Here is a 22,744-nt window from a genome sequence, read left to right as displayed (position 1 = left end):
TTCGCGCCGAAATTTAGCAGACGCAACTTTGTACAGCCGACTATCGACGTTGTCTCACATGAATTATGCAACGTATTTTACCACCCTGCATTTTAGGAATCGGGTTCTCGCTTATAGCAAAACTTAGGGCTTTTAGTGCAGGGAAACTTTTAATCAGTCATTGAAACGCAATGGACTATTTACAGCTGAGGGGTTTGCGGGTTAAAAGTACTCGTCTAGTTTCATTCACGTTTAGAACGTGCTTTATATACGTGGACGCTGTTGTACAAATGTAGGGAGAAGGGTTGTGGGAAAGCTAAACCAAATATTGGTTTAAGAAGCAACATGTTAGTGCAATATACAGCTCGTTAAACATCGGATGGCCATATAAACTAGAACCGTTTACTGCCGACGAATTTCAATCAGTTATTCAGACAGTGTTTCATGCCATCCGTTACCCACAGTGGATTAGAACAGAAACCGTATAGCGAAAAGCGGCGCATCCGGCCACAACAACGTGTATTAATCATCATACCATGGTTAGTTGGTATTTGATTAAAGAATACTGAAAGCATAGAAGTTAGGTGTACTGCGGGTTAGCAAAACTACCATGCATGGTTTCCTGTTGAGCTGCAGAAGTAGTTTAAATGGCCGTGTTGCTACAGGGGTATGACGTCATTAACGTTGGCTATGTTTCCTGAAGGTTGAATTCTAATATTGGAAAGAAAGTTGTATGAATTGGCAGTGCGTGTGTTTAGTAGCTTCTTCAGCAAAGTAGAATAGTTTGATGTAACATCTGTACTTTTTATGGGACATTATATTGTATGTGGCGAATATATTGATTGATACAGTGATTTAGTTTTGGCCAGAAATTATTTTCACCAAAAGTCTGTGCTTAAAATTTATTAAAACGTCTTAAAAAAACAACTTTTAATCAAAAAGACATTGATTATTAAACTGGTTTGGTAATATTGCAAGTTTCATATGGAAATCATTTTAACGCTATCAGTGCCTTGCTATCAACAGAGTAGTTAAGTTGTTAGTTGTGCAAGAATATCAATGGCTTCCCTTGATAGTTGTTTGATATGATTGGTGCTTTGGGAGTTACTTGCGACCTGCTACGTGTAGATGGCATCCCAGGTTTTGGGAAATATTGTTTCTTCTGCTAAAAGTGGTTATGAGGATATATCTGGCTCCGAGTACAACAGTGAAAAAAGCAGTGAGTTTTGTTTGAAATATGTTCATAATATTTAATATATATATATATATATAAGTAATAATTCAGATTGGAAAAATGCCATGTTTTTTTTTTAAATATTCCGTTTAATTTTGCTAATTGGGAAGAAAATATCCATTCAGGCAGTTTGTAATCCATCATGTTGTAATATACTAAATTAAAAATTAAAGTATGCCAACACAAAGACAAACTTTTCAATCCGGTTCATAATCATAAAGTTATTCGATATATCAACTGGTTTGGTAATACCTCTGTATTGAGTATGTGCTTTCTAATAAATTACTTTGTTTGAAGGATTTTCTGTTGCATTTGTAAAGAAGAAAGAAACAAACTCGGAGAAAGCGATTCTTATCGGTAACAAATGATGCCGTTGTTGTTCTGCTGCTAGTTTGGGTTGCATAAGATTCTTAGATGCTTTTTATGTTTTTGATATAATTCACTCATAGATGATTGTTGGCTGGTTTATTAATTTAGCTTGGTGCGTGGGATTGACATTATAATTAAAGTTATTGCTAAATTCCTCTCAGCAATTAGAACACTGTTATTTAACATTAGTAGTTGTTATAGCAGTAACATGCAGTGTAATTTACAAGGGTGGTTTAAAAAAACACAAGGCTTTAGTCGCAAAAATTTAGCTGCTACCTATTTTATTATTCATTGATTGATAGATGTTATTAAAATGAAATCTTAATAAGTCTGCCAAGCAGTTCCCTGTCTTGTTTCCACGCATGTAGTAATACTAGATGCATCATGACAGCTATCTCATGTTTCACACATGCTGGCTGTTTTATTGATTCCTTATTATTTATCAGACAACTACACTGTGATAGTTCTGTATTCCAAAAGTTTGGTAATAAATTCAATATGACAGCTTTGTTTTATTGAATTTCATTCAATTAGCAATGAAGTGGTTTGTGGCCAAATAGTAACTCCCAGGTTATGGAATTGACTCCTTGATCAATTTCTTCCACTTTTTTCTTTCGAGTGCAATCATTGCGATTTGTTGTTCTCTGCTGCTTTTCAATCAGTTACGCTGCACAATTTCTAGCAATCAATAACCAATTGGAAATATTTCAAGGGTTTTTCCAAGTAGATGTAAAACCTTGGTATTATAATAGTGATTGATGTGGGATTAGCACGCGTGAAATTGGCCTTAATCTTGTCCAGTCTTATACACAATGTAGCATCAAATTTGTTTTATTGAAAAGCTTAGATTACTAACTCGTGCTTAGCTTGGAGTTGTTAGGTCTCGGCTGTAATCAATACTGAGTGTCAATGTCCATCTTCATTAAATGAGGTCGGTCGCTTGCCACTATATAATGTGCTCAGTGAAAAAAAGGGTCACACACTTCACTTTCAATGCTAGCGACCACACTTCCCAGCTCAGCTGTGCTCACTGTGTTTCTGGGAACCCAGTAATGTTATGTTTACAATATGTCAGAAATAAACAGCTTTTAATAGAAATTGAATATAGGTATGGCTAGTATTACAGACAGTAATAATGGTATTGTGTTACAGCTAGTGTTTATATAGAATATCATGCAGTTTATGTAAATTAGTAGGCTTACAGGAAGCTTTACCCGCAGTGTAGATTTAAATTAATATTCATATTCATACTAAGCTAGATGGCTGCTAGAAAATTACCCAAAGTAGTTGTTGAATTAGTAGAGGAGGAGCAAGATGACGTAGCTACATCACGTAGAACAGAGTTGCCAGGAAGGAGGGCTTCTGCTCCCGAGACCAGAAGATCCTCGCTCAAAAATCTATCACGAAAGTTCTCTTGTAAGTAAAGATAACTGGGTATGCAATGAGCCAATTCTGGTTGTTGGGGTAATGGGCAAGTCTGGGCTAATTCCACTGTCCCATGGTGTGCCTCACTGTAGGACTTCACCCATATAGAATAGAATGTGCATATACAATGTTGGGGTAATGGACCAACTCTGGTCTAAATCCCAGGTCCCATGATGTGTTATGTTGTATTCCTTATAGAATAGAACAGGCTGTGTTTGCAAAACAAGTTGCTTTACAGTTTTGGCAGTGAACAAATAAGTTAGACAAGCCGGTGTAATGGCAGTTAGTCAATGAAACAAGCTGTAATCAAATTACCATTGATTCTGCTTTATGAGATTCAGCAATTTTCTTGCCAACAAATTTTGGCATCAAATTTACTTTTTAACTCCAACAGTAGAAATTTTAATTTAGTTTTATTATAGATTAGTTTGTTTATTTTCTTGCAGTGGTTGGTGGTATCGTAGTATATGATAATTATTGTGACAAGATGTTATTAATTTTTATTCTTGTAAAAAACTGTTTTCTTATAAAATGTTTTTCTGCTAACAAAACTTATTTTATTTTTTATGTTTTCTGAATTTCTATTTCTTTATGCATTTTTTTCATTTTTCAAATTCTAATTACTTTCCAGACAATGGGAAGAAGAAATCAGTTCTCGTTGATCCCGAGTCAGGGAGCACCGGACCTGAGGGTCACTTTGCTCTCTATGAGGTAAGAATAACATTCATTCTAAGGTATTGTTTACGGTAATAGGACAACTCTGGTCTAAATCCCAGGTTATGGCCACGACCTCACCCATATAGAACAGAATGTGCATATACAATGTTAAGGTAATGAGCCAACTCTGGCTTAAATCCCAGGTCCCATGGCGTGCCTCACTGTAAGACCTCACCCATATAGAATAGAATGTGCATATACAATGTTGGGGTAATGGGACAACTCTGGTCTAAATCCCAGGTCCCATGGCATGCCTCACTGTAGGACCTCACCCATATAGAACAGAATGTACATATACAATGTTGGGGTAATGGGTCAACTCTGGCCTAAATCCCATGTCCTTAATAAGGACCTCACCCATATAAAATAGAAGTTATTATTTTGATTTTCTCATGCCATTTGTTTACCTATTTAATAAATTAAAATTTGATTTTTATATTGTGGTGACTTTGTATTCTTACCTGTTATAGTTCAAGTATGAATAAATAAATAATTGATTTTCCTAACGGACAGAAATATATTCCACAATATTTTTATAAATAATTTAATATGTATGGATTGGAGTTTAGTTAAAAAACATTTTATTTAAAATCGATTGCATATTGAAATATTATAAAACAAAACCTGAACAGAACAAATGGTTTCTATATTTTGCCCAGGCATTTTATATATTGATAATTCCAACATAGTTTGAATACAACCTTACCGTTATTTTACTGATTTCCTTTTCCACACCTGTACCCTTAGTATGTTTTAACGACTGTTGTTTTGTCGCTAATTTCTTTCTCTTCGTTGTTTCAATAAAAGGATCTTCGCTACTGTATTCCAAGAGATATTATGTATTTGTATCCTCACAACTCCCATAAACCGTTGTTAATTGTTTAAAACATGATCAAGATATTTGGATATTATGTGATAAAGGATCTTTTCCACCTTACTATATGTTATGTATTTATATGCTTACACAATGTTATCAAGAAGTTAAGAGACATTATGTATGTTACGCAACTTTATTATACATGTTATGTAATGCTTTCTCACTTATAGGATGAGATCAAAGAGCGACCACGAGTTGCAACCCTGATTGGAGCGCTCGCAAACTACACCAACTTATCACAGGGTGCGAAGGAACACGAGAATGAGGAAGCGGGGAGTGGAAAGCAGAAGAAGGTGGGGTTGGTGTATGGGGGTGATGGGTAACTATGTCTAAATCCCTGGTTGTTGGATTAATGTGAAAAGTATTGACTAAACCCTCATGTCTCACTGTAGGACCTCGCCTATAGAGAATGTGCATGTACAATGTTGGGGTAATGGGCCAACTTTGGCTTAAATCCCAGTTTCCATAGCGTGCCTCACCCATATAGAATAGAATGCATATACACCAATAAATGAAACTTCTTGGTTAGATGCAGCTTTGCCAATAATTGTTTAGTCTTCTGACTTAAACATAGTGTAAAGATATCTTTAAGACATCTTTATCCAGGCAATGTTTTAAAATCTTTTACTTCATGTTTTCTGATTGTGTAAAATATTCACCAGGGCAGGATAAGGTACAAACCAGTGTTTGAAATCATAAATACATTGCATGAATTTGTTTAACTTAATGATTGTTACAGGCCGTGAAAATGAGTACCATCATGGGTGTCTACCTACCATGTGTGCAAAATATATTGGGAGTTATTCTGTTTGTACGTTTGACATGGATTGTTGGCTTGGCAGGAATAATGGAATCTTTTTTCATTGTTTTGTTATGCTGCGTCACAGTAAGTGATAATGACATCATAATGTATGTCGTTGTGATGTCATACAGCTGTTGTAATTGTCTCTGTAGTAATGTTATGTTTGATATAAGCCTATTTGGAAGTAGCTAAGAAACTAAATTAGCAGCTAAATTATGTAAACATTACTTTTATGTTATTGTTTGCAGTCATTATAGAAAATTGAAAATGTCATCTGTTAAAAAACATAAATTTTATTCCACAAACGTTTTGTTTGCCCTTTTATAAAAAACATCATTAAAATTTCTAAGAAACATTACAAGGCTGCTGTTTAGATAAATGTTGTATAACAGGTACACGATAATAAGTTTCCAATTTCATGCTTTAGTTATAACATACCTTATCTACCAATCCCAACCCTAGACATTACTCACATCCATATCTATGAGTGCCATTGCTACAAATGGGGTCGTTCCAGCTGGTGGTTCGTACTTCATGATATCCCGTGCCCTCGGCCCTGAGTTTGGGGGTGCAGTCGGCATCTTGTTTTACCTCGGGACAACGTTTGCGTCATCCATGTACATTCTGGGAGCCGTGGAAATTTTGCTGGTCAGTCGGGTCGAATATATATCGTGTATTTTGATACTAAAAGTGGAAGCCATAGTCGTAAATATATATATTCGCATACATCGTGTATGATATATATATATAGGCACCAAACCTGGGGTGGTAGGGTAGGAAAGCTTGCCCTAGAATTATTTGTATGCATTAATCAGTAAACAATACAACCAAGTTAGATTTGTTTCATAGGATTGTGTGTCTAACTATCCCTGCCTCCCCTGTGTTTCAAAAGTTTGACGCTTATGATGTAATAAAGAAATTTCTTTACATTTGTTGTGCCACTAATTAGCTTATCTTGAATTATCTTCTTAGTATTGCATTTAATAATAAATAGTTTTGTGTTAATAGGATTAGTTTTGTATAGAAGGGTTTACTTCATAGGGGGTTAAGTAAACTTTAATGTAGATTTCATTACATGTTGGGGATTGTATAGATTAATACAACATGATATTAAGATACCCCTTGATCATTATTCAGTGATTAAAATTTCAATTATCAGTTTCTGTCTTCAGTAATTTGTTTTGTAATTTGAAATGTAGCTCCTGGATTAAAGTTGGCAGTTTTTGATTATATCGTGCATGTGTTGTGCCCACGGGGAAATCACACGTTGCCACCTCCCATGGTCCACCTTAACCAATTACATCCATCATATTTCAAAAGTTTAATTGCAACCAACTCTGCTCCCTTGGTGCTTGGAGCCACAAACTTTTTTCATTTTTTTTCCTAATGAAAAAGTCCCCGATTTAACTCGGAAAGTGTATGAAAGGGTTGGGGAATTGCTGTTAAGTGTCTTACCCAAGGACACATCTACGTAACATACGATTATCAGTATTTAGCATGGAACCGGGTATCTTTTTTGGTTACGATGCATGCCCTTAAAGCCATAAGCCATGACACTGGTCTACCCCTCTGTAAAAGCTCCATTATATTGAAGTGATAAACTAACAAAATCCTTCTTTATATATTTTTATATATTTTTTATTTCACCCCTAATGTTAGTATAGCATTTGCCCCTATTATAAAAGTCATATATTCCATTACAGAACTACATAGCCCCAGTAATCACATTGTTTGGTCCATTCACCGGCCCCGAGAACCGAGGTGCATTGCTCAACAACTTCCGTGTGTATGGGTCATGTTTTCTCATATTGATGTCAACCCTTGTGTTTGTTGGGGTGAAGTATGTGAACAAGTTCGCATCGTTATTCCTCGCATGTGTTGTCATATCAATATTATCCATCTACGCCGGTGTCATTCAATCAGCTTTTGGCCCAAAGTCAACAGAGTAAGTTGGTTGAAATTTGTTTTAATATTATGTAATATATTAAAGCTGTAATAATTTTTCATCTTTTTGCAAAAATTCCGGGTAACATTGTTAAAATGCAGTAACATTTGTAGTTGTCAAACATAGGGAACCTCATTGATTAATGTGGTGAATGCAATATACTTTGGCTCTGCTTGTTTGCATAGACACCTAACAGCAGGGTAAAATCTGGGGTGACATTGTTAAAATACAGTTACACTCATAGTTGTCAAACATAGTGAACCTCATTGATTAATGTGGTGAATGCAATATACTTTGGCTCTGCCAGTTTGCGTAGACACCTAACAGCAGGGTAAAATCTAGGGTGACATTGTTAAAATACAGTTACCCTCATAGTTGTCAAACATAGGGAACCTCATTGATTAATGTGGTGAATGCAATATACTTTGGCTCTGCTTGTTTGTATAGACACCTAACAGCAGGGTAAAATCTAGGGTGACATTGTTAAAATACAGTTACACTCATAGTTGTCAAACATAGGGAACCTCATTGATTAATGTGGTGAATGCAATATACTTTGGCTCTGCTTGTTTGTAGACACCTAACAGCAGGGTAAAATCTTGGGTGACATTGTTAACATGCAGTTACACTCATAGTTGTCAAACATAGGGAACCTCATTGATTAATGTGGTGAATGCAATATACTTTGGCTCTGCTTGTTTGTAGACACCTAACAGCAGGGTAAAATCTTGGGTGACATTGTTAACATGCAGTTACACTCATAGTTGTCAAACATAGGGAACCTTATGATTAATGTGGTGAATGCAATATACTTTGGCTCTGCTTGTTTGTATACACCTAACAGCAGAGTAAAATTTTGGGTGACATTGTTAAAATACAGTTACACTCATAGTTGTCAAATATAGAGAACCTTATGTTTAATGTGACACATAACAGCAGGTTAAATCTGTTTTAGGCTTATAACTTTGGTGCCAAAACACTTAATGTAATCCCCATTTTAAAAGTTAGGGTGTGCAAATTTTGTCAACTGTTAAAAATGTTTGGTGCGTGTAGCTATGCCTATAACATAACTTACAACATTTAAATTTAATATTTTGGTAAAAACAACAAATTAATCTCCACCCATCCATTGACAGGTTGTGTTTTATTGGAAATCGCCTTCTTAAGTTAAGTGGGGACATGAAGTGTGCGAGGTTCTATAATGAAACTATTGGGAATGACACGGTTACAGTGAGTTGTGTGTTATATACTTATGTTTAAATCATCATCCGTGTTTCATACATTTTGTGGTTGTTTGTAGTTAAGCTTACAGTGATTAGTGTGTTGCGTACTTGTGTTTAATCTTAATGCACGTTTAAGTTAAGCATACTGTGTGTGGATTGTTATATACTTGTGTTTATTTGTAGTTAAGTAGCTGTGGATTATTTAAGCAGGGAAATTGTTTCATGTGATGTTGGATTATGTTAAGTTGTATTTTTTACCACTATATTTGTGATTATTGTAGTTGAGCATACAGTGATTACTGTGTTATATATTGTAATTAATTTATCGTTTGTGGTTAAGCATAATGTGGATTATTTAAGTGGAGAAACTGTTTCATGTGATGTTGTATTATGTTAGGTAGATGTGGTGTATGTTTGTTTCTTGTATTTTACCCCTAAATTTATTCTCACATGGTTTATTTACATGTTGGATTATGTTAGGTAGATGTTGTACATTAAATGCAGGTTTATTGTTTTCTAAAACTCAAATGACTCATGTTACTTGTTGTTCGTTTTTTTACAAAACATGGAATTAACTTATATATCCAGAACCAGAAGTATGGGGAGCCTAATTCCAACTATATGTATTTAATAATCACATCAAACGCCATGTATGAAACTAACTATAAATTCCAAGTTAGAAGTTATAAATACAATTATCAATTACAACAACATGTACACACTCGATTTTAGCTTCTGTACAAGTTACATTAAAATAGAAGCCTAATGATAAAATAGAGGCTGAAATATTGATTTTATGACTTGCGTTGTATACTGTACACTTGACCCTTGTTTGATGGGGCCACAAATATAATATATAACACAACTAACCCGGAAGGTGGGACGTGCTCAAGCACTCACTCTTCAACAAATATGTTTTGTAATATTTGTCCACATAGGCACCAAACCTGGGGTGGGAGGGTGGGCAGGCCAACCCCATTTTTTCACTGTATTAATCAGTAAACAAAAATTACAACCATTAAGTTACATTTGTTTTAAAACAATGTACTTAGTATTTTTTCCTTCCCTGCATTTAAAAAGGTTTGTCTATGTTTGTCTATGTTTCTAGTGTTTATATCCATGTTTGTATTTTCCCATTGAACCAGTAGCTTGTTCATAATATGTTAGATGATATATATGGACAGATTAAACTTACTCTATTTATATAAAAACGAATAGTTTAATCAAATTATCAGTATTTACGTTTTTAATAAAAATCTCTTGTGAAAAATAAGCAAACTTTTACTGTACGATAATTGTATGTTTGTTATATATATCAATACGTATGTGTGGTGTTGGGGTAATGGGCCAACTCGGGCCTAAATCCCAGGTCACATGGCGTGCCTCACTGTAGGCCCTCACTCATATAGAATAGAATGTGCATATACAATGTTGGGGTAATGGGCCAACTCTGGTCTAAATCCCAGGTCCCATGGCATGCCATACTATAAGACTTCACCCACATAAAATAGAATGTATGTTTGTAATGAATTTCTTTTGATAAAAAGCAGTAATTTTAATAGACGAACATTTTCTCTTTTATAGAGCAAGTTATCAAACATTGAAAAAATTTTTTTACCAGAAGCGCTTTTTACATATATATTACGTTATGCCTTGTAGTAACAACGTGATATTGTAATCCTCCCATATAGATGGCAACAACAGTGTACAACACATACTGTACCAACGCTACGGTAGGCAACCAAACACAGATGGTTTGCGATCCATATTTTGAAGCGAATGTGTTGCAACAGTTGAAAGGGGTCCCTGGTATTGCAAGCACCGTACATAAAGGTGAAGAGATTTATATGTTCTATCAATTCAACATAAAAAATGGACATGTTCAAACTTTTATTGCATATAATTGGTAGAATGTATTTTAGTTAATAGTTACTTTTAACTTTATTTTTTTAATAGAAACTTCAACTGTTTTCCCCAAACCCAGACAGTTAAATAATACTAAACACACGAGGATAAAAGTTACACTTTTTCATTCAAATATAAATAAATAGAAAACACCAAGGAATGTTTTACAACATTAGTTTTCTTTTAAACCCTGCCACACAATATTTTAAACCCTGCCACACAAGGATAAATAAGTAAGATTATGAGATGCTATCACGTGAATCTTATGATCACAATTATCTTCATTTCACCCGTTTCGGTTAAAATGCTTGATGAATATATTAGTTTCTATTGACCTACCATCTTGCCGATAACAACATTCATTCTTATATTCACCATAGACAATGCCATGTCCCATTACTTATCCGCCGGAGCCCCCATCACCACCGACAGACTATCTGAAGTCCCAGCAGCAGACGTACAACCCCCACAGTTACCCACAGGATATCGTACGTGGTTGGTCGCTGATGTTTCAAGCTCGTTCACCATTTTACTCGCCATCTTCTTCCCCTCAGTAACAGGTGGGTGGCTGTGGTTGATTTCTTTGTAATGGGAAAGAGAAATTGATGTAAATTACTATTTCCCCACATTTTGCTTTTAAAAAAATACAAAATTAATCCATGTTTCCAGTTTTAGCTTTTTTTGCCATCAATTATTTATTTGCGATTTTGCTTTAAATTCAGTTTAAAATTTTTTGGAAATATGTTTCAAATGTGAGAAAGACCCCTTGATATATTTAGGTTTTTATGAATCAAGTTTTATTACAAATTGTTTGTTTGATGCTTATTTAACAAATGTAACTCTTATTAAACATTATGAAACAAAAACACGCAACTATAATGCATGAGTGTCCTTCAACTGCTCTATCAATAGTTATTTTTGGAAATCTACAGCCATTTATGGAAGATTACATAACAAACAACTGCCGAAAGATCTCCTTCAGAGCTCAGACTAATACTTTAACACACGTTCTCTCTTCAAATAAACATATTATCAAACAAAAACACACCTCCAAACATGAGTGTCCTTGACCTGGATTATTATCAATAGTTATTATATTGATTTCCCCACAATCTTCATATACGATAATTTAGTTTTAACTCTCGATATGTTTAGGTATTATGGCGGGCTCGAACAGGTCAGGTGACCTGGCAGATGCTCAAAGGTCGATTCCTAAAGGAACAATCGGTGCCGTGCTAACTACTGCCTTTATTTGTAAGTTGTGAAACTTATTATGTATAGTTATTCTTTGCATTGTAAAACATAGGGAACCTCATTGATTAATGTGGTGAATGCAATATACTTTGGCTCTGCTTGTTTGTATAGACACCTAACAGCAGGGTAAAATCTGGGGTGACATTGTTAAAATACGGTTACACTCATAGTTGTCAAACATAGGAAACCTCATTGATTAATGTGGTGAATGCAATATACTTTGGCTCTGCTTGTTTGTATAAACACCTAACAGCAGGGTAAAATCTGGGGTGATATTGTTAAAATGCAGTTACACTCATAGTTGTCAAACATAGTGAACCTCATTGATTAATGTGGTGAATGCAATATACTTTGGTTCTGCTTGTTTGTATAGACACCTAACAGCAGGGTAAAATCTTGGGTGACATTGTTAAAATGCAGTTACACTCATAGTTGTCAAACATAGGAAACCTCATTGATTAATGAGGTGAATGCAATATACTTTGGCTCTGCTTGTTTGTATAAACACCTAACAGCAGGGTAAAATCTGTTTCAGGCTTAAAACTGGGTAATAAAACGTTATTATGTCACATGTCAGCCCCTGTTTTAAAATCTGTGGTGTCATTCCAGGCACATTTCTTATTATTCCTGTATTTTCAAATATCAAAACACTATCAAAATAAAACTTATTTTTATAGATTTATCATCCGTTGTGTTCTTTGGGATGGTGGTTGATGGTGCTTTACTGAGGGACAAGTAAGTGGATTGTTAAATTTATCCAATTTTTAAATATTCCCAAGAACGCTTACCCTATCTATTCAATTCACTATCTGTTGGAGTTTCCATGAAGAAACCTCTCTATAAACCAAATAACTTTAACACCCAACCCCCCAGCTAAAATTTATGTTATTTTACAAAATATTAAAATCGTAAAAAATGTTTACAAGAAATTAAAAAAGTAAAAAATATTCCAAAAAATGGAAAGCTTTAATCAAAATTTTACTCCTTGGAAAAACTTTTCCATTAAAATACTTTTATGACAAACTGATCACCATATCATCCAATCTCCCCAGGTTTGGTGATAGTATTGGCAACGAGTTGATCGTATCCATCATAGCATGGCCTACCAAGTGGGTGGTGTTGATTGGTGCGTTCCTATCAACAGTAGGTGCAGGGTTGCAGTCGCTTACTGGGGCACCAAGGTTGTTACAAGCGATTGCTAAAGATAATATTATACCTTTCCTCAAAGTAAGTGGGTTTGTTCCTATATTGATCATGAGTAAAACATGGTGCAAAAAAAATGATAAAAAGGCTGTAAGGAAAAGTTGGGGGATTTAAAATAAAAGAAAAACAGAACAAAAAAAAAACTGAAATATTTTTTGTTTAGTTTTAATGCAAACATTTTACTTCTTATAGTAGGTGTTGTCTTGCATTTTTATTATCAAGAAATTTTAAAGATGTCACTTTTATTCTGTTATCCCGATACCAGGGGTAATGTAAAGTACTTTTTCATCTCCTTCGGTATAAAACCAATATATAAAAACACAAAGCATGTGATAACACTGAAGTGTTGTTTGTCTCTTTAAAAGTCTGGCGAATGGCAAATGAAAGGAATAAAAATTTAATGTTTTTTTACCGAAGAACCCAAAAAGTCTATATATATTTTGTCTGGTAGCATTAAAAGTGTAAAATAAAAGCGCCGTCTTTTAATACTTTAACAACCCATACTGAACTGAATATGCATAATGGGCCAAATTTGACCTAAATCCCCTTCCACAAGGACCTCACCCATACATTCCCCCTGGTAGTGAAAACATCAGAATAAAACCAAAATCTTTTATAATCTCAACATCCCATAAATTACTCCCCAGGTGTTTGGACGAGGAAAGCTCAACGGCGACCCCACGTGGGCACTTCTACTTACATGTTTCATATCGTTGATCGGGATCATCATAGCTGACCTTGATGTGGTCGCCCCAATTATTACAATGTAAATATATTTCATGTGTGCTATGAGTTTGTGTGTGTTTGCTATTATATTAACATGATCTTTATTTAAAAAAAAAATACAGATTTTCAATTTTACTATTCCATAACTTGGTATATCAAAGTTATTTAACAACATGTTGTAACTGAGTTAATAAATCTTTGATTGTTTAAAATAGATTTAAAAAACAATCACCCACAAAGTTACATACATGGTAACTAGTAAGCGGGCACGAGGTGTTATACCCGTGTGATAACAACTGCCGTTTGCGTTTGCCCCGCCATGCGTGGATAAATAAGTTACATACGTGGTAACTTGTAAGCGGGCACGAGGTGTATGAAACATATCACTTGTGTTATAACAACTGTCGTTGCCCCGCCATGCGAGGATAAATAAGTTACATACGTGGTAACTCGTAAGCGGGCACGAGGTGTATGAGACAGAACGCTTGTGTTATAACGACTTTTAATTAAGTTGTATTTCTACTTTTATATTTAACCCTGTGAACCACCCTCGTCACATCTGTATGAACGAATTATTCCACAGGTTTTTTCTGATGTGCTACATGTTCGTTAACCTCGCATGCGCGTTGCAAACATTACTAAATACTCCAAACTGGAGACCAAGGTTTAAGTTCTATCATTGGTGGGTTGAATGTTGATTCATAAGTTATAGAGTTTAACGTTATAAAAATTAATTTTGGTATTTTTGATTAAGAAGTACATTACTGTACTTCGAATCAATTAATATTTTCTAATGTTTCTATTCTTTCTTTAAAAATGTTACCTATTTGTAATATTTTCAAAAGTTGTGATATTTTCAAAAATACTTCTAAATGTTTCTTAACAGGGTTTATTTTTCTACATTTTTTAAAATTTATTTTGATTTTTTTGCAGTTTAGTTTTGACACGCAAGTGCTATGCTCAAAAAAATAGTTTTATATGTTATAAAAAACTTGTAAATTCTAAAAATTAGATTTTAATAAAAAAAAGCCTAATTGTAACTGGACTTAAGTTTACAAAAAAATCGTAATATTTCTATTTTTTTAACAATATTACCTAGTTGTAAAATTTTCGGAATGTACTTTCTATTAAAAAGTTGAACAAAATCCTTTTCTTCCAGGACATTATCATTCGTTGGCATGATTATGTGTATTACGTTGATGTTCATATCAAGTTGGTATTACGCGCTTGTTGCATTAGCACTTGCAGCCGGCATATATAAGTATATTGAATACTGCGGGTAAGTTATCTGCAATATTTGTTTCAAATTATGTGAAAATTTTGCTTATCTTCAGGTAATTGATAATTTAATATTGGTACAAATTATGTGTTATAGTTTATGACACCTACAACTTACAATATTTGTTTCAAATTCTGTCTTAAACACTTTACTAATTGTTAAATAAGATATTGATATTAAAAACGTAAAGATTTCCTTCTGTTTTGCAACAAAAAATGTAGTTAGATTTTTTTTTAATATTAAAAAAGCAATAATTCTACCTGCATGTGATAAAAGAATTTTAAATTAATTATGTTCGAAAATTATTTTTCTAAAAATGAAATTGATCTATTAGCGTATACATTTTATTGTTTGTAAATATCCCAATGCTAACCCACAAAAGTAAAACTGTATTATGTTTAAAACTAGTTTCAAAACACAAGATATCACAGCTGTTTACAAAATTGGGGTGTCATGTCACCCCAGGCACCCCTATTTTTTGCGCCTATGTAAGCTATGTTATCCCACACCTAAGCACCCCTATTAAGATGGCTGTACACAGTATCCGGCAAGCGAATTCGTCGTATGCAAACCCATTACCGAGTTCCGCATGCGGCAGCGAAATCTGGACAAAACGAATTCCAGATACTGTGTACAGTCACTTTAACACACCTAAGCACCTATTAGGCCCCATATAAAACCCCGGACACCCATGTTATTACGCCCATGTAATTAACCCCTATTATTTGTAAATACCCCATTTAACCCACAGAGCCGAGAAGGAATGGGGAGATGGGTTACGAGGTCTACAACTTACCACAGCAAGATATGCATTGTTGAGATTGGAGAGCAGACCTCCACATACTAAGAACTGGAGGTGTGTTGACTTTATTAACATATATATAAATACACATGATGAACCGTCAATAGGGAACAAACCTGGGGTGGTAGGGTGGTCAGGCCCATCCCAGGTTTTTTTTCCTAGCCCGTATTTATCAGTAAACATTACTTTTTACAACCAATATAGGTTTAATTTGTTTTACTATTGTGTGTTACTATCCTGCCACCCCTGTGCATTTATAACACCTGGTAATATATACCAACTCATTAAGATTTTATTCCATGCTTTACTATAGTGTTAGTGGTGGGCAGGCCAGCATAAAATGATTATACTGGGAACTCTATTATCACCAAGGTATGCATATGCGTAGACACAGGGTTAACTAAATACCAATACAGGGTTGGTCATTTATACACAATATATTAGTGGCTCATCTGGTATAAAAACGTATAGTGTATTTCCAACGTTTCGTCTGCCATACGGCGAGACTTCATCAGGGAATGAAACGCAACAGTTAGCGAAAAGCAGGAAAGGGTGGGAAAAAGGGCGATATTAACGTGATAATTATCATACACATTTGATATAAATGCTAGAATGGCCGCTTTAGTATAGCTGGCAGTGACAGTTCATATACACAGTGATTTCGACAGTTTTTATCTGCACTGAAAGTAAGAGTTTGTTTATAAAAAAGCAAAAAAAACAAACATTTTTCAAAGAAATTAAAATGTTGTTATAAAAAAGCGAAGAATACAAACTTTTTCTTCATATTAGTTCTAGTTCATCATCTCAACTCCTTGCTTTGCAGACCACAGTTACTGGTCTTGTTGAAAGTTGATGAGAACTTGAAACCCAAGAATCCTCATATGCTTGCGTTTGCGCAACAACTTAAAGCAGGGAAAGGTCTCACCATTGTGAGTTCGGTGATCAAAGGAAATTACTTGGATAGCTATCCTGAAGCGCAAGCTGCTGAACAGGTGATGGTTGTGTAGATTTCTATGCCATGTGTTTCTACTACTATATAATATAACATAAGTTTGGTTTATCTCTTGGAACATGGTAGTAAAGATCAAAATAATTGAAACAACAAAGAAAAGGAAATTAGCAACAAAATGATAATTGTTTATATAGACACCTAACAGCAGGATAAAAGCTGTTTTTTTTCAGGTTTAAAACTGTAGTTTTAAAACATATGATGTCAGTGTCACCCCTTGTTTTAAAGTTAGGGTCACATACTACCCAAACACCCCTAATGTTCTGACTTTGATTCTATTAACATTATGCAGAGATCTGCCCTCTGACAACTTCATAATCTTATTACTCAAGTCCACCTATGTTTGCTTATGTATGTATAAGCTGTTTAAACACCTAACAGCAGGGTAAAGCTGATTAAGGCTTTAAACCATGGAATTCAAATCTATGATATTATGTTTATCAGTATATAATATATAGTTACCCGTTACCACTGGGATTAGCTTTGTATGTATTGGTCGCATGGTATTTAAACTTTTTTTTCCACCCACCAGGAGCTAAAGAAAGCCATGGAGGAACACAAGGTAAAAGGGTTCCAACAAGTCCTGGTGTCCCAGGATGTCTCGCAAGGTCTCAGTAGTATCATCCAAACATCTGGTTTAGGAGGGCTACGACATAACACAGTAATGTTCGGGTGGCCTCATGGGTGGAGACAAAACCCAGATCCCAAGAATTATAAAGTTTTCCTTGGTAAGTGGTGGTATGTGATTGTGGTTGAATTTTATATGAGATATTCTATATGGGTGAGGTCCTACAGTAAAGCACTTCATGGGACCTGGGATTTAGGCCAGAGTTGGTCCATTACCCAACATTGTATATGCACATTCTATTCTATATGGGTTAGGTACTACAGTGAGGCACGCCATGGGACCTGGGATTTAGGCCAGAGTTGCCCCATTACCCCAACATTGTATATGCACATTTTATTCTATATGAGTAAGGTCCTACAGTGAGGCACGCCATGGGACTTGGGATTTAAGCTAGAGTTGGCCCATTACCCCAATACCCAGGGTTCTATGTATTATATAAGGTATCAGTGTGGCTCAGTTGTTGGTCCTTGTAAAATAATGGAAAGATACCGGGTTGATATTCCATACTGGTACCCTTGTGTGTTTCAGCTCCTAAGCTTGTTATGAAAAATTGCATCAAATATAATAAGAGCAAGATAATGCTAAACTTGGACATAAATATTTTATTGACCCCCCCCTCCAGATGCCATTCGAGCGTCCTCCGCCTCCCATAATGCGATCCTGGTCCCAAAGAACATCAGCAACTACCCATTGAAGGTGGATAAGTTGGAACAAGGCACGATAGATGTTTGGTGGGTTGTGCACGATGGAGGGTTGCTCATGCTGCTGCCTTTCCTACTAAGGCAACATAAGGTAAAGAACTTAACGAATTTGATTTATTATATTTAATTAAATAAAAAAAAGACATTTACAGCGTAATCTGAAGAAAAGAAGATTTTTTTATTAAATGAAATTCTTGAATCTTAATATTTGAGGAAATTATTAGGCATTCAACATAAACTTATATTCATGTATGTAACTTACTCGTGTAGCGTGTCAATGACAGTCATTATATAACACGAGTGTTCCTTTTCATACACCTCATGCCCGCTTACAAGTTACCGCGTATGTAACTTATTTATTCTCGATGGTCGTTATAACACTGACTTTACATGACCATACACACCTTACACGTAGGTATGGAAGAACTGCAAGACACGAATCTTCACGGTTGCCCAACTTGAAGACAACAGCATCCAGATGAAGAAGGATCTTGCTGTGTTCCTCTACCACCTCAGGATCGATGCTGAGATTGAAGTTATTGAAATGGTAGGAACATGTTTTTGTTTAGTTTACATGGGGTTTATGTGTATGTCGTTGCGCTCAGTTTGTACATTATAAATTAGATTTTTTATTTTTTTATCGCATTTTTGTTTTTGTGACCTTTAAGGACTGTCATCTGCCATATCATGAGATATCTGTTAGGTGTCTTGCCCAACGATACACATACATCAACAATTGTAGCAACGGCAGGCCTTGAACCTGGAGGCATTTTATGACAATATGTAATGTCTGGTGCTGGTAGCAACAACAGCAGTACATATAAATAAAACATGCTGTTATCACTGTCCCATATAACAGTATATACACACAAGCTATATTTACAAAGACATTATTACTTATGTATTATATAGGTTTTTTTCCTGTATTAACCAATCACTTGTACCTTACAGCAAGACTCTGATATATCAGCATACACGTATGAACGTACTTTAATGATGGAACAACGAACACAAATCCTCCAACACCTCAATTTATCAAAGCGTGAATCTGAGAGAGAGGTATATTGAATAATATTTACCAAAATTTACCATTTTATTATTAGTGAAAGTTGTTTTTTAAAAGACATTTTTGATGTTTTTGAAAAACTGGTGAACCTGTGCATTTTATCATGTTTGCTTGGTGATTGGAATCTCTGTGCCAGTTTCTACTACATTTTTTGCTGTTTTTGGAGATTTTAAAGATTTTTATCTGAAGCCCTCGCTTTTTATGCTCGCTATAACTAGTGGTGTGCATGCGAAGGTAGGGCACGTTGTGCAACGGTCTCGAAGTGTGCGGTTCCAATCGCCGTACAAAACTGTGCACGAGAACGCGGAAGGAACGCCCGAGAGTCCACGGCGTGGCACGCAGGACACGCGGGACACAGATTCCCTCGTTTCAAACGAGTCGCACGATAAACAGGATGAACATGGAAATGAGGTTCGATCACATGGTGTTGTCATCCACACAGCTTGTTTGCCACGCTGGTTTTGCTTTCTTTCATTTTGCTTCGTTTGATTTGTTTATTATTGGTTGTAGTGTAACAATTGTTGCTATTGCTGTGTTGATTTTGTTTTCAATTTATGTTTGTTGTGTTGCACCTAACATGTTGAAGCTTGAACATTAACTTACACCATTGTATAAGAAGTCTGAGTGATGGGATTGCTAAATTACAGCCGTTGCTAAATCCCAGGTCTCATGGCGTGCCTCACTGTAAGACCTCACCCATATAGAATAGAATATGCATATACAATGTTGGGGTAGTGGACCAACTCCGATCTAAATCCCAGGTCTCATGGCATGCCTCACTGTAGGACCTTACCCATATAGAATGTGCATATACAATGTTGGGGTAATGGACCAACTCTGGCCTAAATCCCAGGTCTCATGGCATGCCTCACTGTAGGACCTTACCCATATAGAATGTGCATATACAATGTTGGGGTAATGGGCAACTCTGGTCTAAATCCCAGGTTCCATGGCATGCCTCACTGTAGGACCTCACCCATGTAGAATAGTGAAAAGGTGCTGTAACAAATGCTATATCATTGTAAAAAAACGTTTTCATTAAAACCACAATTATGACATCATATCCTCTTCAGATCACAAGCGTGATGGGACGACTGGGTCGAGGTAGTTCGACCACCCAACCCCCCCCACCTGCTGCCCCTATTGATCAAAGCCAGATGACATGGACTCCCGGCAAACATCTGATGACGAACGCATCAACATCTAGTGGTTTGACGAGGACTGGATTCGGAAACCTACTCGATATTGTGCCGTGAGTTATTCTATAAATTACGATTTTGTTTTTGTTTTTAGATTGTTTTTTATATTTTGCATTTTTTATAATATTGTTAGTAATAGTTTTAATATAGGCGTTCCCTGATTATTAAGATCTGTTTTGGTTGTTTTTAAGTATTTTCCAAAAGATGTTTTCATGTTATATTGTTATATTTTTGATCTATTGATTTATGAGCAGTTAAAAATTACAAGATTATGTAACCGTGTCCGTTACGACTATAAAAGACCGTTGTTAATTGTTTAAAACACAATCAGGAAATATGGGACATTATGTATCAACGCTATCTATCTTACCCCACAGTAATACTGTATACTTATATATAATAGTTACATAACACATATATTTATATACAATAACATTGCTTTACTTTCCTGCCAGTCAATCCACCAATGTACGACGAATGCACACGGCTGTTAAATTAAACGAAGTAATCGTAAACAAGTCGCACGCGGCACAACTTGTCATACTTAACTTACCTGGGCCACCGAAGGGCAGCAACGAGTCAAGAGAAGCAAACTGTATCCTTTAACTGTATAATTATAATATTATGGGAGCAAACTATATTTAATGTACTACTAAAAGGGCAGACTATTTTTAATACATTAATAATATGATAATCCATCACATTAATCAGATTGTTTTTTCTATGTTTGACAGCTATGGGTGTAACTGTAGTTAAACAATGTCACTCTTGGATTTTGTGTAAAATTCAGAATATTCTACGTTTGTTCATTTCTATTCTATATGGGTGAAATCCTTGCCAAGGACCTGGGTTTAAGCCAGAATTTGCCTGTTACCCCAACACCCATGCTACTACATACTCCCATACACGCAAGTTGCAACCAGTGTTACTCTATGCTCAACACCTCCATTCATTTAATCAATAATATAAAAATAAATTACAAGTTTTAACTTTTTCCTTGACCACCTCCCCCCCAGACATGGAGTTCCTTGAGGTGTTAACTGAAGGATTGGATCGTGTGTTAATGGTTCGTGGTGGTGGAAGGGAAGTCATTACTATCTACTCCTAATCATGGACTTACCTAACACTAATGTACAGTCTTAATTTTAACGGTGAAACTACCTTGTAACAAAAGTGAAGCTGAATATTCAGCGTAAATGCTATTGAAGGAATACATACGTGGTATATACGTTACTGCTGCTGCAACAACCACACTCATTAGATACACCATATAGACCTAAGCAGTATGACTCGTTTTTGCTTCCGTAGATTTATTCTCTGTATATTTTGTTCATAATTTATTTCTTTATGGTGAAGCTTTAATACTTGAAACATATTTGACACGTTTAGTCTTCCTAAGCATCAACTGAAACAAAAATATCCTTTACTTTTCGGCTTGTATGGCATAAAATGTTAATTTTATTCCAACATTTTTAAGGTTGAACTTTTGCCGAAAGGCAGATAAAACATTAGAATAAAATTATGGTTTTACCATAGGAGCCGGAAAATACTATTTTATGCGTGATAACAAAAGTACTGAAAACAAAAGATTGTTTAAACCAATGAAGCTTTAATACACAAGCAATATTAGATACTTGTATCTACAAAATGCATTGTTAACAAAATCATCCAAAGCAAAACCACTGTCTGGTCAAATCTCAACTTAAAATGCGCAAAATTTTGTTCTTTTAGTTTTTCTTGCTTTAGTTATGCCTATCTAATATTGTAGCATGCGACGTCATATACAAAATATTGGCACAATGTTTATTATTTGATTTTATCGTACTGTGTGTCATTCAATACGATTGAAACCTACAAAATACGGTATTTCTTTCCGTGGAACTCAAAACGTACGACATCTCAAGTTCTCGAAGTGTTTTGTAGTTTGTGTAAAACTGCTGCCAATAAAAACGTTCATTAACTTATCGTAATGAATTATTTGGTTTGCATGTGCTGGTTCAAGTCTTGATGCCGCTACTTTTGTGGCAGAATATGTCCTTCGGGCAAGACACGTAGAAAAAATATAAAAAAACAATCTGGTTTTAATTTTTTTGCTTACACATTGCAATTGTTAAAACACAGTTGTTCATTATACTAAATTGTCCGCCATGCGATGATAAACGTTTTGCAATCACACATGACAAAAAGGTTTGAATTAACCGCCTAATAAAATGTATTGTAGCGGGATTGCTTCGTCATTTGCTTCATGTTGACTTTGTTGCAGCATTCGATATAATGCTACGTCATGGTGAGTGACGTTTGCCCTGTAACTATGACTTGCACTTTTCTGGGTTAATCAAAACACGTCGACGATAGCGGTAATATTGCAAGACATTACACGTAAAATTTGAAGAAAAAGATA

The 22,744-nt window shown here is 35.3% G+C and overlaps 1 protein-coding gene across 5 annotated transcripts in view; it reads left to right on the top strand.

The window, feature by feature from the left end:
* Positions 1 to 22,744, top strand: part of kcc (potassium-chloride cotransporter) — a 29,696-nt gene that overhangs the window by 5,247 nt on the left and 1,705 nt on the right. For 2 of the 5 annotated variants that reach the window (XM_009863289.3, XM_026838814.1), the window contains exons 3-26: positions 3,639 to 3,718; positions 4,772 to 4,894; positions 5,341 to 5,487; positions 5,866 to 6,051; positions 7,107 to 7,348; positions 8,485 to 8,578; positions 10,263 to 10,404; positions 10,857 to 11,036; positions 11,632 to 11,730; positions 12,408 to 12,465; positions 12,783 to 12,957; positions 13,581 to 13,699; positions 14,243 to 14,341; positions 14,819 to 14,938; positions 15,690 to 15,794; positions 16,564 to 16,732; positions 17,282 to 17,477; positions 18,000 to 18,169; positions 18,494 to 18,625; positions 19,030 to 19,137; positions 19,379 to 19,555; positions 20,218 to 20,396; positions 20,799 to 20,938; positions 21,360 to 22,313. In XM_009863289.3, the coding sequence (XP_009861591.1) occupies positions 3,639 to 3,718; positions 4,772 to 4,894; positions 5,341 to 5,487; positions 5,866 to 6,051; positions 7,107 to 7,348; positions 8,485 to 8,578; positions 10,263 to 10,404; positions 10,857 to 11,036; positions 11,632 to 11,730; positions 12,408 to 12,465; positions 12,783 to 12,957; positions 13,581 to 13,699; positions 14,243 to 14,341; positions 14,819 to 14,938; positions 15,690 to 15,794; positions 16,564 to 16,732; positions 17,282 to 17,477; positions 18,000 to 18,169; positions 18,494 to 18,625; positions 19,030 to 19,137; positions 19,379 to 19,555; positions 20,218 to 20,396; positions 20,799 to 20,938; positions 21,360 to 21,451 (3,332 nt within the window). In that variant the 3' untranslated portion in view covers positions 21,452 to 22,313. 5 annotated transcript variants of the gene reach the window in all.

Source organism: Ciona intestinalis, unplaced genomic scaffold, assembly GCF_000224145.3.
Source record: "Ciona intestinalis unplaced genomic scaffold, KH HT000119.2, whole genome shotgun sequence".
Lineage (NCBI taxonomy): Eukaryota > Metazoa > Chordata > Ascidiacea > Phlebobranchia > Cionidae > Ciona > Ciona intestinalis.
The sequence above is the reverse complement of the archived record's forward strand: the minus strand, read 5'-3'. Positions and strand labels throughout refer to the sequence as shown.